The following is a 26775-nucleotide window of genomic DNA, read 5'->3' on the forward strand; positions in this document are numbered from 1 at the left end:
CGGCGGAGGCTCGACTGGTTCGACGGGCTAGCCCAAAGGCCGAGCGGTACAGTACACCTGAAGTATTCTTGCTATATGTACATACACCCACAGGGAACGGCCGGACGTTGTCAGCTAGTCTCGCTTAGGAACTACAACGTCGTCTTCGGGACATTCCAGCAGCCGTAGATGCAAACAAGTTTGCCTGTCAAAGCACAGTCGCTGGGTCCATCAGTCGTTGGAGGACTCTGCACAAAAGTGAGAAGGGGGGGGGGGGGGAGGAAAGAATTAGTTGTTAGTCGACAGTCGTTCGTCCAACTCTTCATCGCCTCCACTCCCCTAAGTAGTACCACGTATTATTATACCTCTTCCTCTGGAGATCTCGACGCTTTTTCAAACCTGCAATCATGCGATGGAGGGCAGACCAGACCGCGTCGGTAGGTTGAGCAAAACCTTGTGCTTGATTGGGCAAATCATGGCCAGGCATCTTGCACCCTTGTGACCCCTTTTTGCAGAAGCTCAACAGCTCAGCCTCCGAGTGGATCAAGGCCTTTGCGCGGGTGGAGGAAATTCATTTATCGCTACCCCTCCTTTCCCGTACTACGACACCCCTCGAGCTTTGACAAGCAAAAGACGGGCGGGCATCCTTGCCCATGGAAGACCAGAAAGCGGAGAAGATGCACGCCACCACCATGCAGAATTCAAACAGGGCCCTTGTCCACTGGATCTCGACCTCAAATCCTTCTTTTGCGAGGGCCCCAGAGTTCGTGCAGATCTAACCATTCTCCGGCCCGTCTTTCAACAACTTCTTTGTCTTGACCTTTTATCATTTGTTTAATTTTGCAAAGACAACCAAACTCTCAATCAGTTACTCTGCTCACAATAATTCAACATCCCGTCAATAATATCTATCGTATGCCTGTTGGTCTCAGGATCTCCTTCAGGGAAGCGAACCCGCAGATATAACGTGTGCTTGGTTCAGGTCTCGGCGTTTCCTTTAGCGTTTCCCCCGTGTCGCTCCAGCCACTCTGCATTTGGACCAAGACGTTGACGGGCTGCTAAAAAGAGTCTCGCCCGTCCGTCCACCCAAAGACAAGGCACAGCACAGACCTGCCCCTCTCGTCCTTCCACCTCGCAGTTGGCCGCCCCAATCCTGCCGCAAGCCAATAAGTCAAATCCTAGCTTGAGCTGGTACATCACTAGCGGGTGGAAGCTAAAGTGAAATTCTCTCTGCCTGGGCACTTGTCTCGTCTGCGATTGCCAACAGCCGCCTTTCCAATCTTGAATTGACGACCGCCCATTTAATCCCACCTCGGTTTTCTTTTCTTCTTCTATTTTTATTATTATTATTATTTGCGCCTGTGTGCCCGCCACTACGCACCACGTCAAGTCAGGCAAATACCAAGAAAACTGGCCCATTTCGAATTGGGCGAAGCTCTTGAAAAGGACAACATCTCGGCCACACCCGCAGCAACCTGTTCAATAGCACGCGTGTCGCGTGTGCTCGGCTGGGTCAGGATCGTCGCTACATCATTCGGTTTGGTGTGGTGCGACAGACAGCCATCGAGGCCCTACCCGACCATGGGCCGCGCATAGTTCTTTTCGCAACTCGTTCGCTTGCTAGGAGATTATTGCTGCAGTTTTTGCGGTTTAGGATCCCCCAAGCAACATTGACTTGGCTTCCTCTATAGTCAGCTTCCCCATAGCCACGTTCCTCGTTTCAAGGACTGGCGAAGAAGGCCACCTTTCGAGCCCAAGTTTCAACCGGCGAATCCGGAGCCAGAGGACCGGTAACCATATCCGGGCGAATGCACCTTGGGAATCTTTTGCACTTATTACTTGATTATTTGTTGTCATTCTACGACTTTCGGCAACCCTTTTTTCAACTGGACTCTATCGGCGGCTTGGTCTGCCCCTTCCAGATATTCTGTTTAATATTGCCCTCCGTCGCTGTTCCGGCGTGGACCCGATTCATCGACACTGCGGCAACTCGCAAACGATTTCGAAACGAAACGAACTGCTCCTGTAAACACTAAAGCTGGCGACTTCAGAGCAACCGTCTTTACAAGTAGTGGGCTCACTCGTCTTTCACGAACACCAGACAGACCGGCACACCCTTGAGCTTACTAGATTATCATTTCCTTCGATACCCCATTGTCGATAGATTTCCTCACTTGCACTTCACTACTACTTGTGAGTTTTCTCTTTCCATTTTAATGAATCACTTTTCTGCATGCCCTTGAATAGAGTTCCTAGTCGTTTCGAACCCTAGGGGTTCATCTCCGGGATGCACTAACCGCGGCGCCACCCGCTGTTGAGTTGCCTCGAGCCACTGGGTTGTATGAAATGATCCGAGTGCTTTTTTCTTCTTCTTTCAGCAGGAAATCTGTGGTTCAAAACCCTAGGTCTGCTAAGTCTGCAAAATGTTGCCGTGGTTGCTTGAGCGCCTCTCAACCTTGACGGACAGAATATTATGCTTCACCCACTGCATATGCATATGCACATTACCACCCAGCCACCACAAACAGCAAGCTTTTTTTTGTTTATTTCGTTTTGTTTTCTGGCCCTTTGCCCGCATCCCTCTTACCTCTTCGCGTCTTCTCGAGAATGAAATTGTTCACGTCACTGACCTTTACATAGACATCTTTGACACTTTGATCGGCAATATTGTTTGTATCTCGATATCTCACGACAGCCTTTGCTTCTTAGAGTGCAAGGCTTTAGAATTACGCACCCGCAGCATTCTTTCGTGTATCTCAAAACAGAATCGAGACGACTGCTCGACTTTTGAACTCTTCAATTATCACCATGAGTTCTGGTACTTTGAAGGCTGTTCCCCAGCCCAAACCTGGCCAGGGCCATCCAGTGGGAGGTCCAAGTAGCCAGGCAATCTTGTTGGAGAAGCTCAACCGGCGCGCAACACCAGACTCGGAGGCGCTCGCCAGCTCCGACGATGACGGCGATCACCGCCAAGACCAAAACCAACCAGTGGTACAACCTCACAAACCAGTCCGTCGAGCTTCATGGCTGAACGACACCAGTCAGTCTGCTATTCGACCTCGCAAGGATTCATTTGCGAGCAGCACAATGTCTCCCACCGCATCTCACCCAAGCACACCGTCTGTGGAGACCGGTGCCTCGACGTGGGGTAATCTTCCGGGGCAGACTGCAAGCCTCAGCCGTGCACACACTGCCGGAAATTCCAACTTCCCCTGGGGAACTGCCATCTGGGGCTCTGAGAGGAAGGAGTTACCGTCCAGGCTGGCAGAACATATTCCTTCACCCACGACGGCCTTCCCGCCGGGAACTACTGGTTCTCCCTTTGGGAATCCCGAGCATGGCCTTGCCCAAACATCTCCGGGTCCCAGGGAGCCGGTTGCTAATTCACAAATCCCTTTTGCGATCCCCCTACACCCTACGCCAAAGACCTATCGGTCTCAGTCGTATTCTGTAGGTCAATTGGACCCGGATACCCCGACAAACCCGATGATGCCCTCCTCTACAATGGGAAGTCGGACCCGGCAGCTGCCTCACCCTGGCCTACAGCACCGTCCTTCCCGTCCCAGTATGCTCAGTGAGATGTCGAACGATGGAATGCTCGGCAAGGTGAAGGAGGTTGAGGACGACGACGAGAGTAGCGAGTCCATGAGTGGGAGCCAACAGCAACAGCAGTCAGCCGAATCTAAAACTATCGAGTTCTTGACCCGAGAGAATGCCATGTTGCGGCAACAACAGCAATACCACAACTCCCGTCTGAGGCCCCGGGCTTCTACAGGCTATGGACTTGGCGGCAACGGATACGGCATGCAAGCATCCGTACCCGAGGAGTCTGATTATGCAATCGATGAGCTGGAGGAGTCTCAGGACAGTGAATTTGCCAGAAGGGCTTACGGCCGTAGGATGAGTGAATTCGGTGTTCCAGGAGGCACTTCTCAGTTCCGATCGCCCTTCTCCGCAGAGAACCGCAAGATCGAGACCATGAAAAAGGCATATTGGCACAGTGCTTTAGGCTTTGGAGGTCTTGGAGACCAGCCGCAAAGCCGCAGGCATTCATTTGCCGATGTGCCCCAGAGGCAGGCGTCTATCAGCTCGCTTGGTGAGCACTTGGGACAAGAGGTGTTGTCACAAGAGCCTCAGTCCGGACTCGACTTTACGTCGCCATACGCGGATAACTCGGCCTACCAGACTAACTCTACCGGTAAGCATAAACTCATACCCATGGCCGCACAAGGGTCGGAACCTTTTGACATACTGACTGGGTTATCCTAGCTACGTACTTTACCGGCGGTTCTGGTTTGCAGATGGCACAGCAAGCTATGGGCCCATCGGCTGGGTATCCTAGCCCGTACCCATACTCAATGAATGCTGCCATATCTCACCGACCCACGTCCCCACACCGTGCCATGTATGGTATCAGCCAGCCGAACCGCCTGACACCTTTGCATGTGGTTCTGTTCAAGTGCGCCCGAGCCGACGTCTTCTATATTCAGGAAGGCACGGGTCTCACTGTCAAGGCTGGCGACTTGGTCATTGTGGAAGCAGACCGTGGAACCGACCTGGGAACGGTTGCAGCAGAGAACGTCGACTGGAACGAGGCCAAGCGTCTGAAGGAGCACTATGCTGAGGAGCAGTATAAATGGCTCATGATGTACTCTCAGAATGCCGGCGTCGCCCAAGACGGTGTAGGCGCGGGACTTATGGCTGCGTCGAATGGCGGCAGTGCTATTGGTGGCATGGGGCCTCCTGGTCAACACCACATGCAGGAGCCTCCTAGCAGCGGCGAGCTGAAGCCGAAGCTCATCAAGCGACTCGCCCAGGCCCATGAGATCCAGAACCTGCGGGACAAAGAAGGCAATGAAGCCAAAGCAAAGAGAGTCTGCATGCAGAAGGTTAAGGAGCATGGTTTGAACATGGAGATTCTCGATGCCGAGTTCCAGGTGTAAGCATTCACCCCCACCCCTATCTGAATACTGGAAGGGATGCTAACATGCCGTATCTGTGCAGAGACTGGAAAAAATTGACTTTTTACTACTTTGCCGACTCGTACATCAACTTCAACTCCCTCGTCACGGATCTCTTCAAGATCTACAAGACCCGCATATGGATGTCAGCCATCAACCCAGCTTCGTTTGCAACTCCGCTCGGTTTGCAAGCTCCCAGCGGCGTTGGTCCGGGAGCGGTTGGGCTCGGCCGCGGTGGCGGCGTTACCGGCTCTGATCGTCGCCAGCATGCGCAATCTGAGCCGGTTCAGAGTGCTCGCGGTTTTCAGCAACAAGCAGCAACTTATACACAGCCTTTTTCGGCTGAAAGGGTAGCCCCGCCAACTGCTACCACTTTCGCGCCTCCCACATACTTTCCAACCTACGCGGGTTTCCCTGGCTCTGGTCGCGCGCCAGGGTCCATGCCTTATGGGAATACGGGTATGGTCTCAAGTGCTGACGCGTATACCGCCGCTGGATTTTCGCAAGGTGGCATTGACTATCGTGCTCGCATGGCTACCCCACAATCATCCGGGCCCGGCCCGCATGAGGAGGCACTGTCACCTCTCTCTGTGCCAGCAGACATCGCTGGCCCATTTCAAAGCCTGTCTCTCAACTCCCGCTGAGCATCCTGGCTGAAGGTTCAATTCACATCAACACGATCGCTTGGCTTATATATCTTATCATCCGCTCGATCACTACGTGTCTTTAACAAGCAGTTGCATATTTTATCATGTTTTTTTTATCAGCTACGACTACCAATGAGCATAGACGGTTTCACTCGTTCAGTCAGACGGCAGACAAGACGACGGTTGTAACCTACAAAAAAAGTTACGTTTATTCACGAGTTCGATACTGGGTTTTCACGGATGACAGACAGATTTATCATCCTATCAGGCTCTTCTATGGCGTTAAAACGCTTGCTTTTATTTTCTTCCTTTGGTTCACTATCGTTGGCCAAGGATGCGCACAGTTCTGCATCGTTTGTATTTCGGGTTCACACCCTGCGACGTTAGACGGGAGCTGCTGCTGGCAAGGGCAAGGCTGGAATTTGTCGACCTTTCTTGCCTCGAGCGCGTTGATTTGATGTGTCTTCATCTTTTTGTGTTTGGTATGTTGTGTTTTTTCTTTCTTTTTTTTTCTTTTGTGTTTGGGACAAACTTGCGAGATGGAATTGGACTTTGGAAAGAAACATCAAAATGGCACAACCTATAAACAGGGAACGATACGGAGACTTGATAGACAGACTCTTTCCCGTTTTGTTTTTATTTTCTCGTCGCATGGAGCGAGCGACATGGCAGGGTAGGTATGTAATTAATTGTCAGAGTCAGACAAGGTCAAGGGGAGGATTATTGGAGCGCAGGGAGTGAGAACCACAGCCCTTTGTCTTTTTTGCGCAGGGTTTTAATTCATGTATATTTGTTATCAAATGATAAGATTGGGGGTTTTTTTTTGACTAGTATTATTTATATTTCATCTTCAATCCTGGGAGCAGTCCATGAATATACGTTGTCTCGATTGGTTTGGCTCCCTACATACATACCTGGTGGGTGCCTAGGTACCTACCTAGGTAGGTAGGTACCTTCCTCTCTGCCTGTCAAGATATATTATCCGCGTGGCTTTCAATGAAGGACAAATCTTAGAACCTCCTGCCCTCATCGTGCCTTCCTTCCGGGCCTATTTGGGCTGAAACGAGTACAAATGCCTTCACCTATCATAATGTCTTGTGGGGAGGAGCGACCTAGCTTTGATTGCCGCTTTCTATGGCGGGCCCGATAGGCAGGCTCCCTACCCTCTCCAGCTTCTACTTCCATACCGTCTTTCTCAAAATCCAGTTAAGATCTTTGAACTGAGCTTTCTCCCTCATACCTACCTACCTACGTAAATATGGTGTTTCCAGTTCAGTCCGCCTAGGTACTTTCTTGTCCAAGTTGGAACTTTCGCAACTTTTAATCGAAAATCTTGGTTGCCGAGACCTAGCTGGCTTCCGTAACCGTGGATAGTCGCAACAGCCACTGCCTGGCGTTATTCTTTCGGCTTCAACATGCCATGAGAGAATTACAACTGCGCCTGGACTCGATTGAGCTGGCTCTCCGAGAATTGCCGGGAAAATTGCGACTAGAGTCGGAAGTTACCCTGGGAATTCCTGACGAATGGCTGATTGATGTCACACCTGCTATGATCTCCTGCACGGTTGCAGCTGGTGAGCTATGGGTCGAGCGGGCAAGTCCATGCAGGCTGCATATCGACCCCGTCGTAAGCTCTGGCCTGGCCACAATTGCAGATGATTCTTCGCATGAGAGACGCCTTGTTAATGCCGTCAGGACATGCTCCGTGAGTATCCTTGAGACCTTTCGACAAGCCGTGTTATTGTATACGAGACTAATATCAAGTGGAGGCCTGGGAGCTTCTGGGTTTGCAGCTGAGCCGCTGTCCCAGGCCTGTGGATGAGAATGGACAGCACGTTCCCGGATCTCTCTTCTACATAACACATACGCCAAACAGCTCAAATCATCTTGCATACCAATACACCACGGCGCGCGCTGAAATCCGGCGACTAACTTGTCGTTTTTGGTTCGATTTCACGACAAAAACTTCAAATAAACGTGCAACAAGACAGCGGGAACCGGTCCAAACAGAGCTATCTACCGATTCGACTCGCGTCACTCGCTCGGGAAGAAAACGGTCGCTGCCACAATCTTCTGAGAATGTTCCCAGCCAACCTGAGCAGCTGACAGCCGCTGAAGTCGACCTTAGCGTCAGGATCCTAGTCAGGGGCTCACTATATACACTCTTGGGCATCAAGAAGGCAACGCCCCGAATAATGAGACTGCGTATCTTTGAATCTCCGTCGCTGCTCGAGATCGCCCCAGCCGCTTTTAACATGCGGTATCTCCAGGTAAAGCCTTCTTTTTTGGCAAAATCAATCACGTAGAGCTTTATTGACACCTACGTAGGAAGTCGTACAACGGGCTCCATTTTTATACTCAATCAGTTCGGTCTTAGCCCGTCTCATCGACGATGCCCAGTCATCGTCATTGAGGCAGAAAGTGGCATCGCTCGTCATGGGAACTGCAAAAGCATCCGGCATGCGGACCAGGGCAGCGAATTCCACGCAAGAACCTCGCTTCACTGATAAACACGACTGTGTTGAGGGGATCGGGAAGACGATGTGGCCGGTTTTACAGACTGGACCTTCAAACACGAAGCTATATCTAGAGAAGCTACCCGAGGATCGAGTCTCTATTGGTACTAACGTGGATCCACAGCTTGATCGAGATTCCAATCATATTCACAATCTCCCCCAGCAATCCGAGATGGAGGGGCTGCCATCAGGAGAGCAAGTCAATAACAAGCTGGAAGCTGACGACGCCCAACTAGGCCTCTACTTAGTTGTGCATGATATGAACGATCCAGATAGCAGTGACTTAAGGCATCACCTGTACGAGCCTTTGCAATCCCCGGGCAGCACACAAGAGCCTGAGGGAGCACCATCTCTCAACGAAGATCAACGGCTGGGCAATAATTCTCAGGAGCACATGCAGAAATACAACTCCCATGTTCCTAAATATCAACAGACCTGGCAGGCCTTTGAGCAAGACGAATTTTTTGGAGACAACTATGACACTGATCAGTATATTGATGATGAAGAGGGTACTGTGGGCTATTACAATGCTGGCCACTACTCCTGGGTCCCCGACACTGACAACGAAATCGCTAATCCATATCTTGGTTCTGGAAATGACTACGAGCCTGAAGCTGAAGGCTGTCCATATTTTTCTTCAAGTTTCGCTCCTCCACCAGTTCTTGAAAATGAGGCAGGCATTCTCGAAGATTGTTTTGAGGATGAACCGCAGAGAACTGACATCACATCCAGCCAAGATTCTGGGTCCGAAAACCTTGAACAACTTGGGGGATATGATCAAGTGTTTGTGGACGAACTCGGAGATCAATACGTTTACGAGGAATCACACATGCTTGGTAACGATGGGCAGTACACAGTAGACAACGGTGCACTTTCGAGTGATCTGACGCCGTGGGAATGGGATGTGAGTACCGTCGTTGTCTATTAGAAGCTCCATCGGCTCATGAACCATGCTGACAAAATACGCATGTACGTACTAGGGGGGACAAAGAGATGACGTCGACGTCGATTCCTGGAATCAGACACAGATCAGCTTATGGGCCGTACGTACGTGAAAAATGTCTCGTTTCTTCAAGATGTGAAGGCAGATACAAGTATGAATTTGAAGTGATTTCCCAAGGAACCACGTCAACTATATGGGTAAAATTGTGCAGCAAAGCTCCTACGACTTGAAATCAGACTAGACTAGTTCTAGAACTAAACCTAGATGCTGGCTATTGGCCTGATACTTACACGAGGGTTCATCTTTCGACTTACGTCTACAAACACCTACTTGTTGAAACTAGACTAGAGCTAGAATCCGAACAGGATGCATTTTGTCACATTGGCGAATGTTTATGATAATAGTTTTGGCCTCTCATTTAACCACACAGAGGAATAAGACCCAGTCTAGCGATAGCAGTCAAATAGTCAAGTATCCATGTGAATCTGTATTGCGTCTTGCTTCACGCGTCACATATCTAAACCCATTACAAAACACAACTCAGCCGGTCGATGCCGGCGTCGACGCAGCGTAGGCTTTTCCCAAAACACACAAGACATATGAAACAAAACAAACTTTGATAAGATGCGATGAAAACTGGTAATTCGGCTGTGCTTTAGTGGACAAATTGGCGATGAGCCAGAAGAGTCAAGCCAACCACGCATATATGCAAGAAGTAGACCCACCAAATATCCTTCCTAGTCGCTGGGAAGGCCGCTGCCCGCCATTGATGCTGCTATTCGACTGTGGCCGCCTGAGTATAAATTTGTTCGTCGTGGGCGGCGAGGCGAGCCTTCATAATTCCACAGCGGGTCGACGAGGAGTCCCATAATTACCTCGTCACGGAAATAACCCACGACGGAAGGAGCAGCAAGACACTCCAACTCGTTCGGTTTGTCGCATCACCCCATGCCGTTGCCATTGCCAGCGCCAATCACTCCGACTCCCCCGACCTGTTATAACAGCCTTTCGAATCCTCCCCAACCACCTGAACAAAGCCAGTTTCTCAAACATCTTAACTCAGTTCCCCCTTCCACAAATCACTCATCCTCTTTGCGCCAAGCTTTGTTTATCTTGCCGCTGGCGGCTTGGCGCCGGGCTTCCCTGCCGCGGGCTTCTTGGTGTCCTTCTTCTTCTTTTGCTCGGGCTTCATGGTGGCGTAGTGGATGTACCAGATCAATGTGATCTGCAGGATGATTGCGACGAGCACGACGAGCAGGATGGTGAAGAGGATGGGCTGGTCGTTGAGGACGGCAACGGCCTCCGGAGTCGCGCCGATCGAGCGGAACCAGTCGAACTGGCCCGGTGCGGGCGTGGCTGAGGGCGCAGGGCTGGCCATCCTGTTTCTGTGGGTTTTGAAGTGTCGTCGAAAGGTTTGACTATTGCTGAGTTCTCACTGAGAGATGCGGCGGGTCGTATTTTGTTTCGATGATTTCTCGATTGGTCTTGTCGGCGACGTATGTAGATGCTTCAAGAAAGAAGTACTAATAATAGAGGGAGAGAGAAGAAAAGAAGTGAAATGATCGGATTAACAAACGGGGCTACTACTGCCTATGCGCTGCAGGGCAGGAGAATTGTACAACACGGACGCGACGAAAGAAAAATAAAGACAAAAGTTCCGGATATGCAAAATGGATAGGCACACAGCTGGACAAGAAGAATGCAACGGTGAAAGGAGGGATGCAAAAGGGAAATTGGGAAGAAATTCAATCGATTGGGCGAGGTGTGATGCGGCGTGGGAAAACGGGCGTCGTCCAACCAGAGCCAGTGAGGCCATCAGCGGGTCGACTTCTGGGAAGGGCCTGTTTCAGCGTAACGGCTTTTGAGACGGGCCCCTGACGATGGGCGAAGTGGTGTGGTGGGAGCGAACCTCCCGTTTCCGTTTCATCTTCGGCTGATGCCGCCTGCTTGGGGTGGTTGAACATCTCCTTCCTGAACGATCACGTGCATTCGCTGATTGAAGGCATGTGCAGCTCGCTATGGCTATTTCGGGGTATTGTTGCGTGGATCACGGATAATCAATATTCTAGGCGTCGTCTATTACAAGCAGGCCTGGTATTATACTACTAGTATACATGCACCTCATGGGTTTCCCACCTTCAACCACAATATTTCGGCGACCGCTGAGATCAAGCTTAATTTGCTTTGGAGGGCATCTCAGGGACGGAGTACCTGCACGCCATGCCTTTTGTAGTCTACTCCGTATAGTTGGGTGGGGCGTTACCCACGATAGCAACCTCGATACTATTGGTGAATTCACGCGTAGAATAGTGGGTCGGATACAGCAGCAGGGGTTGACGGGAAGCTCTCCAAATTTTTTGATGGGAGCTTAGACACATCGTGTATTCTCCGAAAGACTGTTTCTTGCAAGCAAAAGCGAGCGATGGCGAGGTAAACTGCAGTCCCATCGAGGAGCAGGCTTCAAAGAACAACTATCCAAGACAAGCGGCAGCACCTTTCCCAGGGCCAATCGTAACATCCGACCACAACAGTAATGAGCGCGGCACGTCCTGCGGCGAGGAGCCTGCTCTCGCGGCGATGCCTCGGCGGTGCGCCTAACGCCGCCGTGCCCTCAAGTGTACTTGCTGCGACGCAAGTACAACAGCCTCCGACATGCCGACGACAATTTCACGCATCAGCCCCGGTAGAGGTCAGGAGGAGGCCGCGCTTCTCCAACGTCCACGCCAAGGCCATGGGTTTGGTGACGGAGGAGGACGTCTCCAAGGTGACGAATGAGACCTTCCCCGAGCTCACAAAAGAAGAGCTGGCCGCTATGGAAAAGATCTACACCCCGGAGCAGCTGGAGGCCTTGAAGGCTGGTGAGAAGGCCGTTGATCCCCGGGACTTGACCGTTCAGGGCCGAGTGCGAATCGACCCTTACCGGCTTGGCTACCTATCCGACTTGTCCAAAATCGATCCCGTCGTTGACAAGCGTGTCAAGAAGGAAGCACCGCCCAACACCAGGGCGCGGTTTATGACAGGGCCCGAGTTCGTGCTGGACTTTTACAGCTGGATGAAATCCTTCCTGCCAAAGAACATCAACCTGGAAAAGGACCTCAAGAACATGTCGGAGGATGAGTTGAACGAGCTGCTGGACAAGTACACCCCGAGCCACACGGATTTGTTCAACTTCATGGTCAACCGCTCTTCCATGACGGACGGCGGCCAGCTCTCCAACACTGCAGTTGCCCCGGCACTGATGAGCAAGGTGCCCGGTGTCGCAGGCTTGTATAAACGCCAGGTTGACCCTGCAGACGAAGGTCTGGACGACGAGGGCAAATACCAGCACGCCAAGAAGCAAACGGGACTGTCGGTTCAGGATATATTAGGTCTCAGGCACAAGATTCTTGTCCAGCGTTTCGTCACCAACCAGACCCGTCTGGGTAAGGTGCAGAGCTGGCACATCATGACCATCGTCGGCAACGGCAATGGCCGGATTGGATTGGGTGAGGCCAAGTCGGTCGACGGGCAAATTGCCATGCACAAGGCGAGGCTCATGGCTATCAAGAACATGGTGCCCATCCGGAGATACGAGGACCGTACCATCTACGGCAAAGTCAAGGTCAAGATAGCAGGTACCGTCGTCGAGATGGCTGCCCGCCCACCAGGTGAGTTTTCCCACGCCTATAGCTTAGGTGTATATGTGCCCCTTGAAGACTTAATGACTAACCTGAAATCTTTTTCATCTCTCTAGGATTTGGTCTGCGTATCTCCCACAGGTTATTCGAAATTTGCCGTTTGGCCGGTATCAAGGACCTCTCTGCAAGCATTCCTCGATCGAGAAACCCCATGAACACCGTCAAGGCTGCTATGAAGGCGCTCCAAAGCCAGCCTGACCCCGAGGCGATCGCCATCGGCAGGGGCAAGAAGCTGGTTGATGTGAGGAAGGTTTACTACGGCGGTCATGTGATCTAAAGATTTTGTTTCTATCACACCATCTCCATGTACATAAAACTTCCTGTACTTCCTGTGTTATTCTTGTAACATCTCTCTCCTGCTCTGTAATCCTACGCATATAGTTTGAAGACCCTTTTAGACGGATAGTCCGAGGTTGGACTCGATGGCCGTTGTGTCATACGTGAATCAGCACGCGTCTCCATCAACCGACCCATGTTGCCCTTGAGCAAGCTCGTGGCCCAGCCCAGATTCGCACTCCTCGACTCAACAACACCCGCTCTTGCTCATGGCATGCTTTTGAAGCGCCGGTCTTCGCTGGCAAGACCGGTATCACCACCCTGCCATAAAGTGAAGGCCATGATAGCTTGACCTATGCCAGACAAGGCACCAGGTCAGCCGCGAGGCCTGCAATAGACTTGGGGTCCCCGTCTTTGGGAGCGATGCCACAAATTCAGCCGTAAACCCGACTATCGACAGCTCGGAGATGGCTTGTGTCCCCCTCCATTTGGAGAATAAAACGGCCAGTGACTTCTTTCCCCCTCTCTGTTCCGGATCAGTGGTGCCCCTTCCGCGCTGGTTTTCCTTACTTTCATCGCCCACCATCGCTGCTCTCATCGTCATCATACTCTCCAGCGGCGCCGCCGGCACCGCCCTGGTCGCCCCACTCCATCTCCTGCTGCAGCACTATGCTGTAGACGCTCGCCTTGAGTAGAGTGAAGACGAGGCTGGTCTTGCGCTCTAGGTCGCGCAGGCCGTCGAGGATCTCGATCGGCGGTGCGCTGGCTAGGTGGTCGAGCGTGGAGGCAAGCTATTGCCATTGCCAAGTTTTATTGTCAGTAATCTAATCTGGCTTGTTTTGTTTTTGTTTTTTGTTTACTTTTTATTTTTTCTTGCTATGCAGCCTTTGAAAAACAATATATTCCTGAAAGGAACGCGCGGGGGAGCAACACGCACCGTCTTCATGTTCTCGGCCAGACGTTCGTACTCATCCAGTATCTCCTGCTCAAGAGGTGATACCTCTGATGGTGGGAGAAGTGGATTTGTGTTTTGTTGATCCATGTTTGTATCAACTTGTTTGGTGATCCGATTGAAGTTGTCGTGATGTTGAGATTGAGGTGGAAGCTGGCTGGAGCTGCAGTCGTCGCGATCGACGTGTACAGGGCGATCGGTGCGGGGTGTGAACATGGTTGAGATGGCTACGGAACCCTAACCCGACGCTTTAATTCCAACGACATCTGATGAGGACGACCCACGCAACCAACAGGTCCTTATCTTTCAAAAATATCACGACTGTTTATTTCTTGCGAGGTCCTCAAAACGGATAATAACTAGCAGAAAGCTGATTATTTCTTTCACTGCCTATTTTTGGTGTTTATAGTTCAAGTCTGTATTGATATCAACATGGCTATGAGAGATTTCATCATGGTCGCGCCGGCCAAATCTTCCGTCTATAAGCCTCGTTTGCTTGCGTCGATCATGGAAAATGTCACGACCGTCACTTTACAAGCTTGCAATGGATTCTGGGCATATCTAGTACCCTCCAAGCTACTCGATGGCTGCTGGAGTCGAGTCCTCCTGACCATCCATTATTACAGTGTGCGGAAACTGGATGGCCTCCGACAGGTTACACGACAGGCAAGGCTGCATTCCTATTGCTGTATTCTCCATTGATGTGTTGTCTGCCTCGTTATCACAGGAAAAACGTCTCACCATTCGCTGGCACCCGGAAGCACACGCCCTCCGAGATCCTTTGACATAGGTCGGCAATCGAGAAGATCCAGGTTGTCTGGGGTGTGTTCGCTCCCTCCACCTGGGGAGTGTAAGCTCGCGGCTAGAAACGCGTTTTGTCAAACGCCTGGGGACTTGGAGAGCAGCCTCCCCCATCTCTTTTTCTAGCACAAACGAGCTCAGGCTTTTCTTTTCCCTTTTCTTTTCCAAGGACGAATTTGGGCATGGAAACAATCCCCGGCAAGGTTTTCTACCCATCTTAATTTAACGACAACTTCCCTCTTCCCCAAACAAGAATTCAAATCTTCTCATTGGATTTATGTTCAGAATTAGATATTTCCTACCGCAATCTCCATTTCCAACTTACCTCTCACTCTCGGTGGACATCAGACTGTGATTCCTATCAAAGCCTCTCAACACCACACAAATCCGCCACCTGAATTATTCAATATCGCCTCTCTCCTATACAGTCTACATCTATCATCACCTCCCAGGGAAAAAGACAAGCCAAAGAACGACACCATGGCCCCGGGTCGAAACCGCGGACGTGGACGTGGCCGCGGCCGTGGATGGTCATTGCCCATACGAAATGGCGATGCTCGCCCACGAAGAGACGAGGTTTACTCTCAGAACAACACAGGCAGGCCACAACAGACTGAAGAGCAAATTCAGGCCCGGTCAGCTTTCATGCAGTGGAAGACTCTGCTTTCAAATGACCCACCCCGTGATAAGCTGGGTGCTCACCGAAAACTTACCCACTTCTGGACAAGTGCCCTGCGAATCCTGGACGGCAACGTCCACGAATGGCACCAGTGGTTAGCCAAAGACTTGGTCAGTGACGAGATGAACGGCTTGAAGTATGTGCGAGCAACTATCAACTTTCAGGCAGAAAACGAAACAGCACAGTTGGATGTTGTCCGGTCATTCCTCGAGGTTATCACTCATCAAAAGCTTCTGGACTGCCTTTCGATCGAGGCACATGTAGGCACCATCTATAGCTTCATTTGTGGCTCAGATGGCACCAGAGCAGTTGATTTCATCACCAGGAACTGTCAAGAACTTCTCATACTGGCAACCAAAGAGACCAATGAGAAAGTACGAGATCACGGCAAGCAAGTTTTGCGTCTTATCATTGAAGCCGTGAAGGAGCTTTTGGACAGAGAGATGAAAGCTCGTCTCAACGACAACCTTGGCCAGATATTTGATCTTTTGGATCAAGTTTCCGTCAAGCTTAACCCTGACGATCCAGGTGGAGAATCTTCAGTTGTCACTTCTGTAAGAAGATATGCTGGCCGCTGCGCAAGATTGGCCAAAGGTCTAGCTGAGGCCCAGCCGTCCACCATACCGAGTCGATCCTCTGAGGCTCAGTCCACGTTTCCTCTACAGGTCTCCCGGGCTGGCGGACGGCACGACAACGATCACGAGGATATCACCAAGATTCGGCTGCTTCCCACCACTGCTGAGATAATGAGTAACGATGCTGAATATCTACCTTCCACGAACTGGACTGCACCACACTTCTTCGATGATCCTGTTCTGCGACATTTGGACACTCACTTTCGTCTGTTGCGTCACGATACATTTGGACCAATCAACAAGCTACTTCACGGTTTCATGCTCAGCAAATGTTCCCTCTCCTGGCTCCGGAAGCAAGAGACTCGTGCTCATGCTTATTCTGGGGCTCACTTAAGTCACATTTCTGCTCATAAGCGGGGTCTTGGAATCACTTTATCATTTCTGCAACCGCCAGACACTCGCAAGTTATCATTGGTAGAGCAGCGAACATGGTGGGAGAGCTCACCGCGTCTAGATGACGGTGTCCTTGTGGCATTTGTTGTCTCTAATGACAGCGAGACTTCTGTTCTGTTCTTCACCGTCGCACCAGGACTCCAAGATACCCAAGGGAGTAACAGCAAGACCGACGGGAAAGCGGCCGGTGGAAAGCTAGGAAGCAAGAGCCGTGTGCGAGTTCCCGATAAAGGCTTCCCAAAAGTCGAGGTGAAACTCGTGGAGAGAACGGAACAAGAGACAAAGCTCTTATTGAGGCTTTACGATGAGGGTGCCGAGGGGTTTCTCATCGAGTTTCCCTCGATCATCCCGGCCACATTTGCCCCCATCCTGAGGAATCTTCAAACAATGATTGGAAGGTGTAATCTCGCATTCTCTCGCTGGGTTTTACCAGCAGGGCAAGAAAAGCAGCAGGACTTGAGCACAGTCATTCCACCACCTGAATATGCTCGGACAAGCGGCTTCAAGTTTCAACTGGACACCATCGCCACAGACAGAGAACCTCTCGAACTTGACCCCTCCAGCAGCCTGGTTGACCACGAGGAGCTTTTGAGAGTACTGGAGTCCCGGACTGGACTTGACAGGGGCCAATGCGAGGGACTTTCAGGCGCACTTACCCGTGAGTATGCACTCATACAAGGGCCTCCGGGTACAGGGAAGTCATATGTTGGTGTTCAGTTGACGCGTGTACTCCTGGCGTGCAAGTCCAAAGCATCTCTAGGCCCAATCATGGTTAGTTAAGAGACCCCCTAGGTCTGACATATGTGCTATATGGACATGAGAGCTGACGAGTTCGGGCAAAATAGGTGATATGCTACACCAACCATGCCCTAGATCAATTTCTAGAGCATCTAATGAAGGTTGGTATTGACAAGATCATTCGAATCGGTGGTCGGAATCGCGTGCCGGTCCTCGAGGGCAAAAACCTGCGGATCGTGAGCAGGGAAGGGGGGCAGAAAAGCAAGCTGGAGCAAATGGTTGTTGGGAGAGCACACGGCAACTTGGAGACGTACGCGCATGGTCTCGGAAGCTCTCTAAAGCATTTGCACCTACGACGCAAGTCTAGAAATTGCCCTAACGGGGACTCCCTACGGCATTTTCTAAAAGTTCAGTATCGCTCTATTCATAATCAGCTCTTCAACGCAGATGAGGAAGGATTCACTACTGTCGGTTCTGACCCTTTGGCTATCTGGCTCCGTCGAGGTCTAGCACAAAAGAACCTTGATCCTGTTCCTTCCGATACTTCTGGCGACATCGACCAGCTCATCCAGAGAGCCGAAATCAACATCAGCTCGCTCACTGTTACTGAACGTCAGGCCCTGATTGGAGCTTTCCAAAGAGAGGCTCTGGACTACTATAGTGCTCAGATTAGCACAAATCTGGGCCAGATCGAAAGAGAGCAACAAAATATCAAGAATGCGCACCAGGATATTGATCTAAGAGTCCTACGACAGGCCGAAATCATTGGCGTCACCACCACAGGCCTGGCCCGAGATATCGAAATGCTGCGCTTGGTAGGTTCCAAGGTGGTGATTTGCGAAGAAGCTGCGGAGGTGCTCGAGGCTCATCTGCTTTCCGCCATGATGCCACGAGTGCAGCACCTGATCCAGATTGGTGACCACCAGCAGCTCAGACCACAGATTACGGACTATGACCTAAGCTTGGAATCGTCAAGGGGCCTTCCATTCCAGCTCAACCGCAGTCAATTTGAGAGGCGTGCAGTCGGCGAGCCAGGCATGGCGCCTCTACCTTTGGCCAAGCTCAATATACAGCGGCGAGCCCGTCCAGAGATTTCGAAGCTTTACCGAATTCCGCTGTACCCGGATCTCAAAGACCACGAGAACGTCATGAACCATCCCAATGTGGTCGGCATGCGCAGGAATCTATTTTGGCTAGAGCATGACCATCAAGAAGACAAGGCAGCCGGCCAGAACCGGTCGACTTCTAAGACAAATAAGTGGGAGGTCGACATGGTTGTGCCCTTGGTCCGGCATCTGGTGCGTCAGGGTAAATACTCTCAATCAGATATTGCCGTGCTTACGCCCTATGCCGGCCAACTGCGGAGTTTACGAAAAGCCCTGGATAGTGAGTTTGACATTTTCGTCAGTGATCGGGATGAGGAAGCTCTTGCTGCAGACTCTCATGGGAAGTCCGACTCGGAGGAGACGACACGCCAAACAGAATGGGACAAGATGTTCGTTAAAAAGTCTCTGGCCGAAACCCTCCGCCTCGCGACCGTCGACAACTTCCAGGGAGAAGAGGCCAAGATTATCATCATTTCGTTGGTGCGGGGCAATCCGGAAAACAAGGTCGGTTTCCTGCGAACGTCGAACCGTGTCAACGTTCTCCTCAGCCGGGCAATGGATGGTATGTACATCATTGGAAACAGCAACACCTACCTTGGCTCAGGCGTACAGATGTGGAGGGATGTGTACCAGCTCCTCGAAGACGAAGGAAATGTCGGCCAAACTATCAGTCTCTGCTGTGAGCGTCACAGGGAAACGCCCATCGAGTGTGCCACGCCGGAAGATTTCCATGTCAAGAGCCCAGAGGGTGGCTGCGATCTTAGGTGTGGCAAGCGACTCGAACGATGCGGACACCGCTGTAGGGCGAAATGCCACTCGGACAGTATGCATCAAGTATGGAACTGCCCTCAGGCATGCGTACGAACTCGCCCGACCTGTAGCCATCCTTGTCCCAAGCTCTGCGGTCAAAGTTGCGGGCCTTGCTTGGTAAAACTAAATGGTATCAGGCTGCCATGCGGCCATATTATGGACAAGATACCTTGCCATATTCAACAGGATTTGCAGGCGCTGAAGTGCAAGACTTTTGTGGAAAAGACGGTGCCTGGCTGCAAGCACAAGATTAAAGTCGAATGTTCCACGAACGTGGAATCAGGCGCCTTCCACTGCCCAGTCCCATGCGAAGAGCTTCTCGCGTGCGGTCACGGCTGTACTGGGAACTGTGGCAGTTGCACGATCAAAGACTACCAGAACGAGGAAGCTCTGGCCAAGAGGCATGCTGTTTGCTCCGCTATTTGCCAGCGGCCGTCCTCAACATGCAATCATCAATGCAAGCGAAAGTGTCACGGCGGCGATGATTGCGGACCATGCCGTAATGTCTGCGAAGTAAGAACCCCACTGCCTCTTGAATATTGATATGACGATATCGAGTATCATGTGTATATCAGAGACGTCTTAAACTAACGCTGAACATTAGGTCCGCTGTCCGCACTCGGCGTGTGGACGTAAATGCAGTGAGCCATGCACTCCATGCATCGAGCCCTGTGTCTGGCACTGCGAGCACCAAGGTACATGCCCCATGCCATGCGCAGCGCCCTGCGAAAGACTTCCATGCAACGAGCGCTGTACCAAGACCCTCAAGTGCGGCCATCGCTGCCCAAGTGTCTGTGGTGAAGACTGTCGTGAGCTTTGTTGCCACGAATGTCGGGATAAGGAGAACTCTGTCGTCGATTACATTGAGTTTAAGACGTACGCTGAAATCGACGTTGACGCGACCCCGGTAGTGGTCCTCTCCTGCGGTCACGTCTTTACAGCAGAGTCCCTGGATGGTCATGTCGGTATGCATGATGTCTACGTTGTCAACCGAAAGGGTGAGTATACGGGAGTGAAGGGCATTTCCTCGGATCTTGCGAAGCCTGTACCGGGCTGCCCGGAGTGCCGTCGGCCCATCCTCCAGTTTTCGACCAAGCGGTACAATCGCGTCATCAACCGCGCCGTGATGGATGAGACTACCAAGAGACTGTTGGCCAAGGGTCGCACCGAGATCCAAGCCCTCGAGACTGAGTTCTGTAGGATTCAGGAATACCTTCAAAAGTCACGGGATAGAGTTGCGGTCAAAATTATGATACCCGAGGAGCTCTCGAGAATTCTCCAGAGTCGCTACGACCAGGCATTTAAGCTCATCAATCGAGCCAAGGCCCTTCAAGAGAATACCGGGACTCAGAACCAACCAGCAAAGAAGCTGGGTGATGCCATAAACCAGAGAAGGCGCCTTCAAGGCGCGATCGATCCAATAGATGACCGCCCCAGCGCTCAGCACATTTTTACTGTAGAGAAGGAAATCTTTTACAGCGCGGCAATCATACTGTACCAAATGCAAGACGTCAAGCTGCGGGACACGGTAAGCATCAGAAGCCGCGTCCGCGACGTTGCCAAGCCGCAGCAGCAGCAGGCGGAAGCCCCCATCACCAATGCGACCATCAACGCCCTCCAGACCTGCGCCAGGCTCATCGGCGAGAGCACGGCCGACAAGTTCCCCCGCGCGAGCGTCCAGCTGACGCTGTGCTACGCCAACATGACCAAGGCGCTCGAGGCGCACGCGGGCGGGGGCGACAAGGTTGCTGAGCTCGCCGACAAGGCGCGTGCCCTGCTCGAGGCAGCCCGCCGGCTGTGCCGGGAGCTGCGCTTCGAGGGCGCCCAGCAGCTCGGGGCCACGGTCGAGGACACCCTCCGGCTGTTTGAGGACAGGTACGAGGCCGTCACGGCCGAGGAGCTGGACGACATCAAGTCGGCCATGGTGAGCGGCCCCGGCGGCATCGCCACGCACTCTGGGCACTGGTACAAGTGTGAGAATGGCCACCCTGTAAGTCTTGCATGAGATCCTCCCACACAAATACTTAGCCCCATCATCCTCCTTTTTTCTTTGGTGGCAGTTGCTGACTACGAGGGTGATCGTTGCGTTTCTATCTAGTTTGCGATAGGCGAGTGTGGAATGCCCATGGAGCTAGCTCGCTGCCCGGAATGCGGAGCCAACATCGGTGGTCAGAATCACAATGCTGTTGCCGGTGTCGAGCGGGCCAGTGAGATGGAGTAGGATGACGAGTATGAGGCTTCAGACCTATCCCAGCCTACTTTAGTATTGTATTTCCGTTTTCTGCAGCTTACTGTAGCCGTCCCCCCCCCCCCCCCCCCCCTTTTTTTTTCCTTTTTTTTTTTCTTTTTTTTGCTCAACAGGGGTATCTTTCTTCCGCGGCACAAAATCTTCGAGAGAGAGAGAGAGCGAGTGGTTGAATCTTATCGTGCGTTGTGCGTCGTCTAGACTTGCACCTATCCTTATCTGTTGCTTTTATCCTCGGTTTGTTTATTCGCTTGTCTCCATTTCATTTGTTTCCTCTTCCTTGACTGCAACAATGGTACTTGACAGTCGTTCGCGTACCTGTAGCAACGGTGTCGTAACCTTTGATCGACAAGAAACATGAAATCTTTTGTAATTAGCTTACAAGAGAGATTCTCACAACTCGCAATCATAGCCCAAGATTACATGCATATGCGAGTAAATCGTACAACATAGGTACATCTATTCCTCATTGGATCGTTACTCGGCAAAGTCTCGTCCCAATCACGACCAAACCTGATGAAGGAGTGGCTTGGGGTATCGAAAAATGTTTCACCATGGAAGAACGCCGACCAAATACAAAGCACTAATGACAACATGGCAAACCAGCCACGACCACCCTTTCCAATTCCCCACCGAAGGCCGCTAATTTTGAAGAAACGCCGCAATCCGCACGCCATATAATCCAAAAGAAATTAAAGACAGAAAACAATACTAGAGAACCCAAATGCATATATATGCAAGATAGGAACCAAAGATATGGGCCAACTGTGCCAACCTGACCATACGGATCATCCCGTAAAGTCATCTGCCTCATGTTCCTCGGGCGATGCTACGGGCTTCTTCTTTTCTGCCTTTGGGCTCTTGCCACCATCGCCAGCCTGCTGCTTTGCACTGAACTCCTTCCAGAGTTTGGCGATATCTTCATTGCCGTCGTTCTTCTCCATTATTAGGTTCTTCAACCACTTGTTTTCTGTTTCCAGCTGGTTGATACGCCCCTCGAGAGCGTTGACCTTGTCGTTCATTTCTTTGGCGCTCTTCTCAAGAGCCTGCTCACGCTGCTTCTTCTTGACGCGAAAGCGCGCAGAGGCGGCTGTGTTGCGACGACGCTTGTCCTCTTCCGCGGCGAGACGCGATGACTCATCTTGGCTCGCCGGCCTGGTCTGTTCCATTGGTGACCGAACCTTGGTGGAGGAGGCTGCTAACCTAGGCTGTTGCTGTTGTGCGGCAAACGCGTTTTGTTGCGGCGGAAGGGGCCTTTGTGCAGGTGGGGCCATGGGGTAAGTGTGTTGTGGGTTTGGCTGGATAGACTGGAGGCCGCTCAGGGGCTCCGGATAGCTGTGCATAGTTGATGATGCATATGGACCGCCAAAGTCGGAAAAGTTAAGGTCGCCTGCACGCATTGTCATTTCGTGTCAGCGTTCAGTATATTGTAGTAGCAGTGGAAAGGCATCTCAGAGAGGAACGTGTGGTAGTTGGCGACGGCGACAGCAAAGGCATAAAAAGCATGGCGACGCCGAGCGTCCCATATGGTAGCAATGTCATGGGTGAGATAAGGCAGGGCTAGGTGCAGAAAGTTGCATATGTCGACAAGCTCCCAAGATGGCTGTAAGCACACCCGGGGCCAATGCCGTTGATGGATGCTTGTTTCCGAGGGCGGACTGGGCATTCCCGAGTTGGTGTGTGGTACATTGCTCAATCACGGGATATGGCGCAATCGGAATTGCACCATCGATGCATGTCCCCAGCCAATCGCCGCTGACAAATTCCCCACACAGCACTCATGTGTACCGTACCCCCAACATGGCAAGAAGTTCAGCCATACATAAATGGTGCCTTGTGTCACTAGCCCGAAAAAGAGCACTTTCATTGCTCACTTGAGCGTTTAAGAGAATATGGCTGCAAGGGGTGGGGGTAAAATCAAATCCCCTGCTGAGGGACGTGCGTGATGGACAGAGAGAGAGAGAGGGAGAGAGAGGGGGGAGGGCGCAAGGGAGTTGGGGCTGTCGTCCCAACTGAATTGAACCCTTGATTGTCTTTATTGCTAGGCAATCGCCCTTTGTGCTGGTTCGTCGAAAAAAGCAATTCAAAAGTGCCTGTGACCCTGTCACAAGGCTGTCCTCAAGGTAAATAAAAAGGCAAAGAGGTGACGGGTAGATCTTAGGGGCCAACGCGCAGCGTGTGAAATGGACCACCGAAACCCAAATGCAACCGCAAATGCAGGAAAACAGCTGAAGAATTCCATGCACTAACCTGACATAAAGTCCATACTGCTAAAGTCATCCATCGTCGTCGTTGATGCGGCCGCCGAAATGGGCTGCTGTGTCTCGCTCGGGCTGACTGTGCTCGGCGGTGTCTCTTTGTGTGGTTGCGACTGGTAATCGGTGTTCTCTCCCGTTTCGAAATCGAAGAATTGTGTGTTGGTGAACATCATGAGATCTTCATCCAGGCTTCCTCCAAAGCCGTCGGCCGACGCGGCCGGGGTTGCCGGCTGGATTGTGTTCAGTTCTCGCAGGTATTGAGCCACATTGGGGGCTCGTCGCCCGTTGTATCCTGCCATCGTATCGAACGTTCTCTCAGGCTTGCTTCTCGTACTGTTTCGCTTTTGATTCGCAGTAATCGGGCCCTACAGCGGTGGGTGTCGCTATAATTCGGTCGGAATAACGCAGCGTGCTCAGCTTAAAGCTCGATCTAGGCAGGTCTGATACTGGCAGAGTGGTTCTAGACTGAACGTGTGCCGTATAGTGGTCTTTGGTGGAATTGTTGATTTTGAGGGGAATTTGGTCTGGGGAATGAGTTGGTATGTGGAGGATGGGAAGGGGCGCGGTTATCAGCGCGAGTCACCACATCACCCGAGTGGGTTGAATGGCGAAAAAAAATTGTATGAAGCGGGGCGCGGGATGCGGGTGGGTACTGCTTTGTTGCTGAATCGGTTGACTTGGCGGCACTTTTGCGGCGATGTTCGGTCTATGATGGATACTATTCTTGTTTTTACAATGAGTGCCAAGGGGAGTCCCCGGTTTATTGACTTCTCTATACTAGTAGGAAGTGGGTTGATTGTTGAAGAAGAGTGGGAAAATATTTAACAGTCAAATCCATGCTACCGGTAAGGAGGTAGGTAGGTAGGTGGCTTTTCAAGGTAAAGAAAGGTAAAGTAGGCACATGCAATGCGGGACAAGAGCGAACGAACGCTGGAGAGAAAAGGCCGGGCTTCAAGTCTTGTTTCCACATGGCCGTTTCTGTGCGGCTGCTTGCTTAGAAATCTGGCACCTCAGCTGCCCGCATTAGCAACAGCACCACAGAGAACCCCCACTTGAGCCAGGTCGCTTCGTAGTAATCCCGCATGCAGTGTGGGATGACGCTCTAAACGGGTCATTATTTGAAAGCCCGCCGTACCAACCAATCGAACGTCACTTTTACATCTACCCCCATTCAAACACTCGGGGAAATAAAGACACATATTACCTCGTACAGAATCTAGACCGTTATACGTAAATTCCATGTGTCGTGCAGCCCACCAACTTTACTACATAGTTCGTAGATCTAAAAGCTAGAGGAAGTGTGTACCTGAAAACAGTAAAATTCCATTCGAAAATCATTTCTGTGCAGAAAACTTAATTTGCTTCGGATTTCGATTTGAACTTGACCACGTAATTAGCAAGAAAAATACACCGTCGAGACAGTTGCCTCCAACTCAATTCCATCTACCCGCCCGCCAGTGAGTTGGACCCTGTTATTTTGCCGGTGCCGACGGAGTGGGTTTCCTTTGGCTCAGCGTTAGGGTCGATGAATGACAGGGATGACCCCGCGCCTCCGCCTATTTGGGTTTGTAATCAGTCAAGTTGCTGCCTTTCCAAGCCTTCCTTTTCGCTTTTCCGCTGTTTCATAGGATCTGCACTTTTGCGGAGCGTGAGGAGGTTGCATGCGCCGGTGAATTCATTAAACCTTACCGGCACAGTAGTACCGATTTGCAGCGTGGAATAAAGCTCCCGATTCCTCCCGATTGCTTTTTGGGACTGTTGCAAGTGAAACCTGCGCAGCGATGGATGCTCTTTACCCACTTCGTAAATAACCGTCGCATGTACCTTCCTCTGACGGATCCTTACAAACAGCGCTCTCAACTCTTCAGTCTTCACTCGTCAGAGGACGGTCTTCATTTTCACCAGCCTTACACAGTAATTATGAGTGGATACGATCAACCGGATTGCAGCACATCGTTGAATATGTAATTATAGCTAATTACTATTTGAGTATACTATGGTACATGATTGATGTATGAGATATGTTGCAAACGAACCAAAAAAAAAAAAAAAAAAAAAAAACCACGACCCATCCAACCTAGCCCCACAATAAGTGCAGTTGAACCCGGGCTTGCTGGTGAATGCGATCGCAGTGATTCACCATGCGTTGGCGACGCGTCAGACATCGTTGATCGCTCGGCATTAGGTTGGAGCTAGGAGATCCCATATCGATGGGTAGACTAGGTACTTTAGGGTAACCGTAGTTGACTTCACACAAACAGCATGAAGAGAAAGAATGCTACGTGGAAATAAAAACCCAGAAAAAAGCACATGTCAGTGCAACATGTGTGGTACATGCATAGTAGAAATTCCGACAGTGCTACTATTTAAAGTTGACGACAACAGGTACCTTACTCGAGGTTCCACGTGATATGATTGAATATGTTCTCAAGGGAGCCTGAGGGACAAAATGCCTCCCTACCTTACCTACTTTACAGGCCAAGCCAGTTTTGGTTAGCGCACGGAGCACCGTACTCGGAGCTAAATCCGGACGCGTTCATCGTCAATCACGTCGCGTCCGAACGGAAACGCAAGTAGAATCGGCATTGCCTACCTATTCATATCCGAATACTAAAAATTCCGGGCATAGAATTACTCACCAAGATCCCAAGTCATCAGTTCTTGAGAAAACCACGTTTGATGGGAATCTCAGCTGGATAGTTGCTTTGGGTAATCTCTAGGCTATATCTGCTTAACACCGCTGGGCTGCCCAGCCCATGTGGAAAACGCACTGAAGATGGCGTCCATCTCAGTTCCCACGACGGCCCAGCTCTCAGGGTCGCTGCGGCTGCCCCCAGCTCATGCGGTCACTAAAAAGCTCATCTCCCGCCTCTCGCGGAAGTCCCTTGCAGAGCTCGCCCTCTCATGGCTGGCCCAGTCATCCGATGCTTCATTGTCTCCGTACCTCAGCCCCCAGGACCACGACGACAGCATGTACGAGGCATCGCAGTCCCTCGAGGCCCTGCGCGACATCTACAGCAGCATGCTCGAGTCCGGCAACAAGGGCAGCAAACAGGAGGTCGTGGATCGCATCCTCGAGGGCGACTGGCGGATGGGGCTGACGCTGCACCAGCTCGCCATGGCGGACATGCAGCACCTCCACGACCGCCCCCACTCGCT

At 51.4% G+C, this 26775-nt stretch overlaps 8 protein-coding genes across 8 annotated transcripts in view; 5 read left to right on the forward strand and 3 right to left on the reverse strand.

Annotated features, from left to right (window-relative positions):
• The first annotated feature begins 760 nt into the window (after positions 1-760).
• On the forward strand, positions 761-6511 carry MGG_11783 (PSP1 domain-containing protein). The gene is made up of 4 exons (XM_003709699.1): positions 761-2172; positions 2620-4177; positions 4249-4918; positions 4984-6511. Exons 2-4 carry the CDS (start codon positions 2788-2790, stop codon positions 5582-5584), a joined length of 2661 nt encoding a protein of 886 aa, XP_003709747.1. The 5' UTR covers positions 761-2172; positions 2620-2787; the 3' UTR covers positions 5585-6511.
• A 1041-nt stretch (positions 6512-7552) lies between these two features.
• MGG_11781 (uncharacterized protein) lies at positions 7553-9231 on the forward strand. Its single transcript, XM_003709700.1, has 3 exons — positions 7553-7857; positions 7916-9007; positions 9084-9231. The coding sequence occupies exons 1-3, from the start codon at positions 7783-7785 to the stop codon at positions 9156-9158; spliced, it is 1242 nt and encodes a 413-aa protein (XP_003709748.1). The 5' UTR covers positions 7553-7782; the 3' UTR covers positions 9159-9231.
• Positions 9232-9414: 183 nt separating this feature from the next.
• Positions 9415-11123, reverse strand: MGG_06994 (uncharacterized protein). The gene has a single exon (XM_003709701.1). The coding sequence runs from the start codon at positions 10422-10424 to the stop codon at positions 10155-10157; it is 270 nt and encodes an 89-aa protein (XP_003709749.1). The 5' UTR covers positions 10425-11123; the 3' UTR covers positions 9415-10154.
• Positions 11124-11413: 290 nt separating this feature from the next.
• MGG_06995 (37S ribosomal protein S5) lies at positions 11414-13206 on the forward strand. The gene is made up of 2 exons (XM_003709702.1): positions 11414-12693; positions 12780-13206. Exons 1-2 carry the CDS (start codon positions 11580-11582, stop codon positions 12998-13000), a joined length of 1335 nt encoding a protein of 444 aa, XP_003709750.1. The 5' UTR covers positions 11414-11579; the 3' UTR covers positions 13001-13206.
• MGG_06996 (uncharacterized protein) lies at positions 12969-14147 on the reverse strand. Its single transcript, XM_003709703.1, has 2 exons — positions 13937-14147; positions 12969-13790 (listed from the first exon to the last, which is right to left on the reverse strand). The coding sequence occupies exons 1-2, from the start codon at positions 14039-14041 to the stop codon at positions 13572-13574; spliced, it is 324 nt and encodes a 107-aa protein (XP_003709751.1). The 5' UTR covers positions 14042-14147; the 3' UTR covers positions 12969-13571.
• Positions 14148-14241: 94 nt separating this feature from the next.
• MGG_11779 (uncharacterized protein) lies at positions 14242-21426 on the forward strand. The gene is made up of 4 exons (XM_003709704.1): positions 14242-17230; positions 17305-19626; positions 19718-21103; positions 21212-21426. Exons 1-4 carry the CDS (start codon positions 15233-15235, stop codon positions 21332-21334), a joined length of 5829 nt encoding a protein of 1942 aa, XP_003709752.1. The 5' UTR covers positions 14242-15232; the 3' UTR covers positions 21335-21426.
• Positions 21427-21430: 4 nt separating this feature from the next.
• Positions 21431-24193, reverse strand: MGG_14561 (regulatory protein Cys-3). The gene is made up of 2 exons (XM_003709705.1): positions 23609-24193; positions 21431-22748 (listed from the first exon to the last, which is right to left on the reverse strand). The coding sequence occupies exons 1-2, from the start codon at positions 23913-23915 to the stop codon at positions 22147-22149; spliced, it is 909 nt and encodes a 302-aa protein (XP_003709753.1). The 5' UTR covers positions 23916-24193; the 3' UTR covers positions 21431-22146.
• Positions 24194-26065: 1872 nt separating this feature from the next.
• Positions 26066-26775, forward strand: part of MGG_16236 (uncharacterized protein) — a gene marked incomplete at its 5' end in the record, with an annotated part of 1929 nt that continues 1219 nt past the window's right edge. The window contains 2 exons of the mRNA XM_003709706.1: positions 26066-26108; positions 26337-26674. Of these exons, the coding sequence (XP_003709754.1) occupies positions 26066-26108; positions 26337-26674 (381 nt within the window). The remainder of the gene's footprint in view (positions 26109-26336; positions 26675-26775) is intronic.

Source organism: Pyricularia oryzae, chromosome 1 (genome assembly GCF_000002495.2).
Source record: "Pyricularia oryzae 70-15 chromosome 1, whole genome shotgun sequence".
NCBI classification, from domain to species: Eukaryota; Fungi; Ascomycota; class Sordariomycetes; order Magnaporthales; family Pyriculariaceae; genus Pyricularia; species Pyricularia oryzae.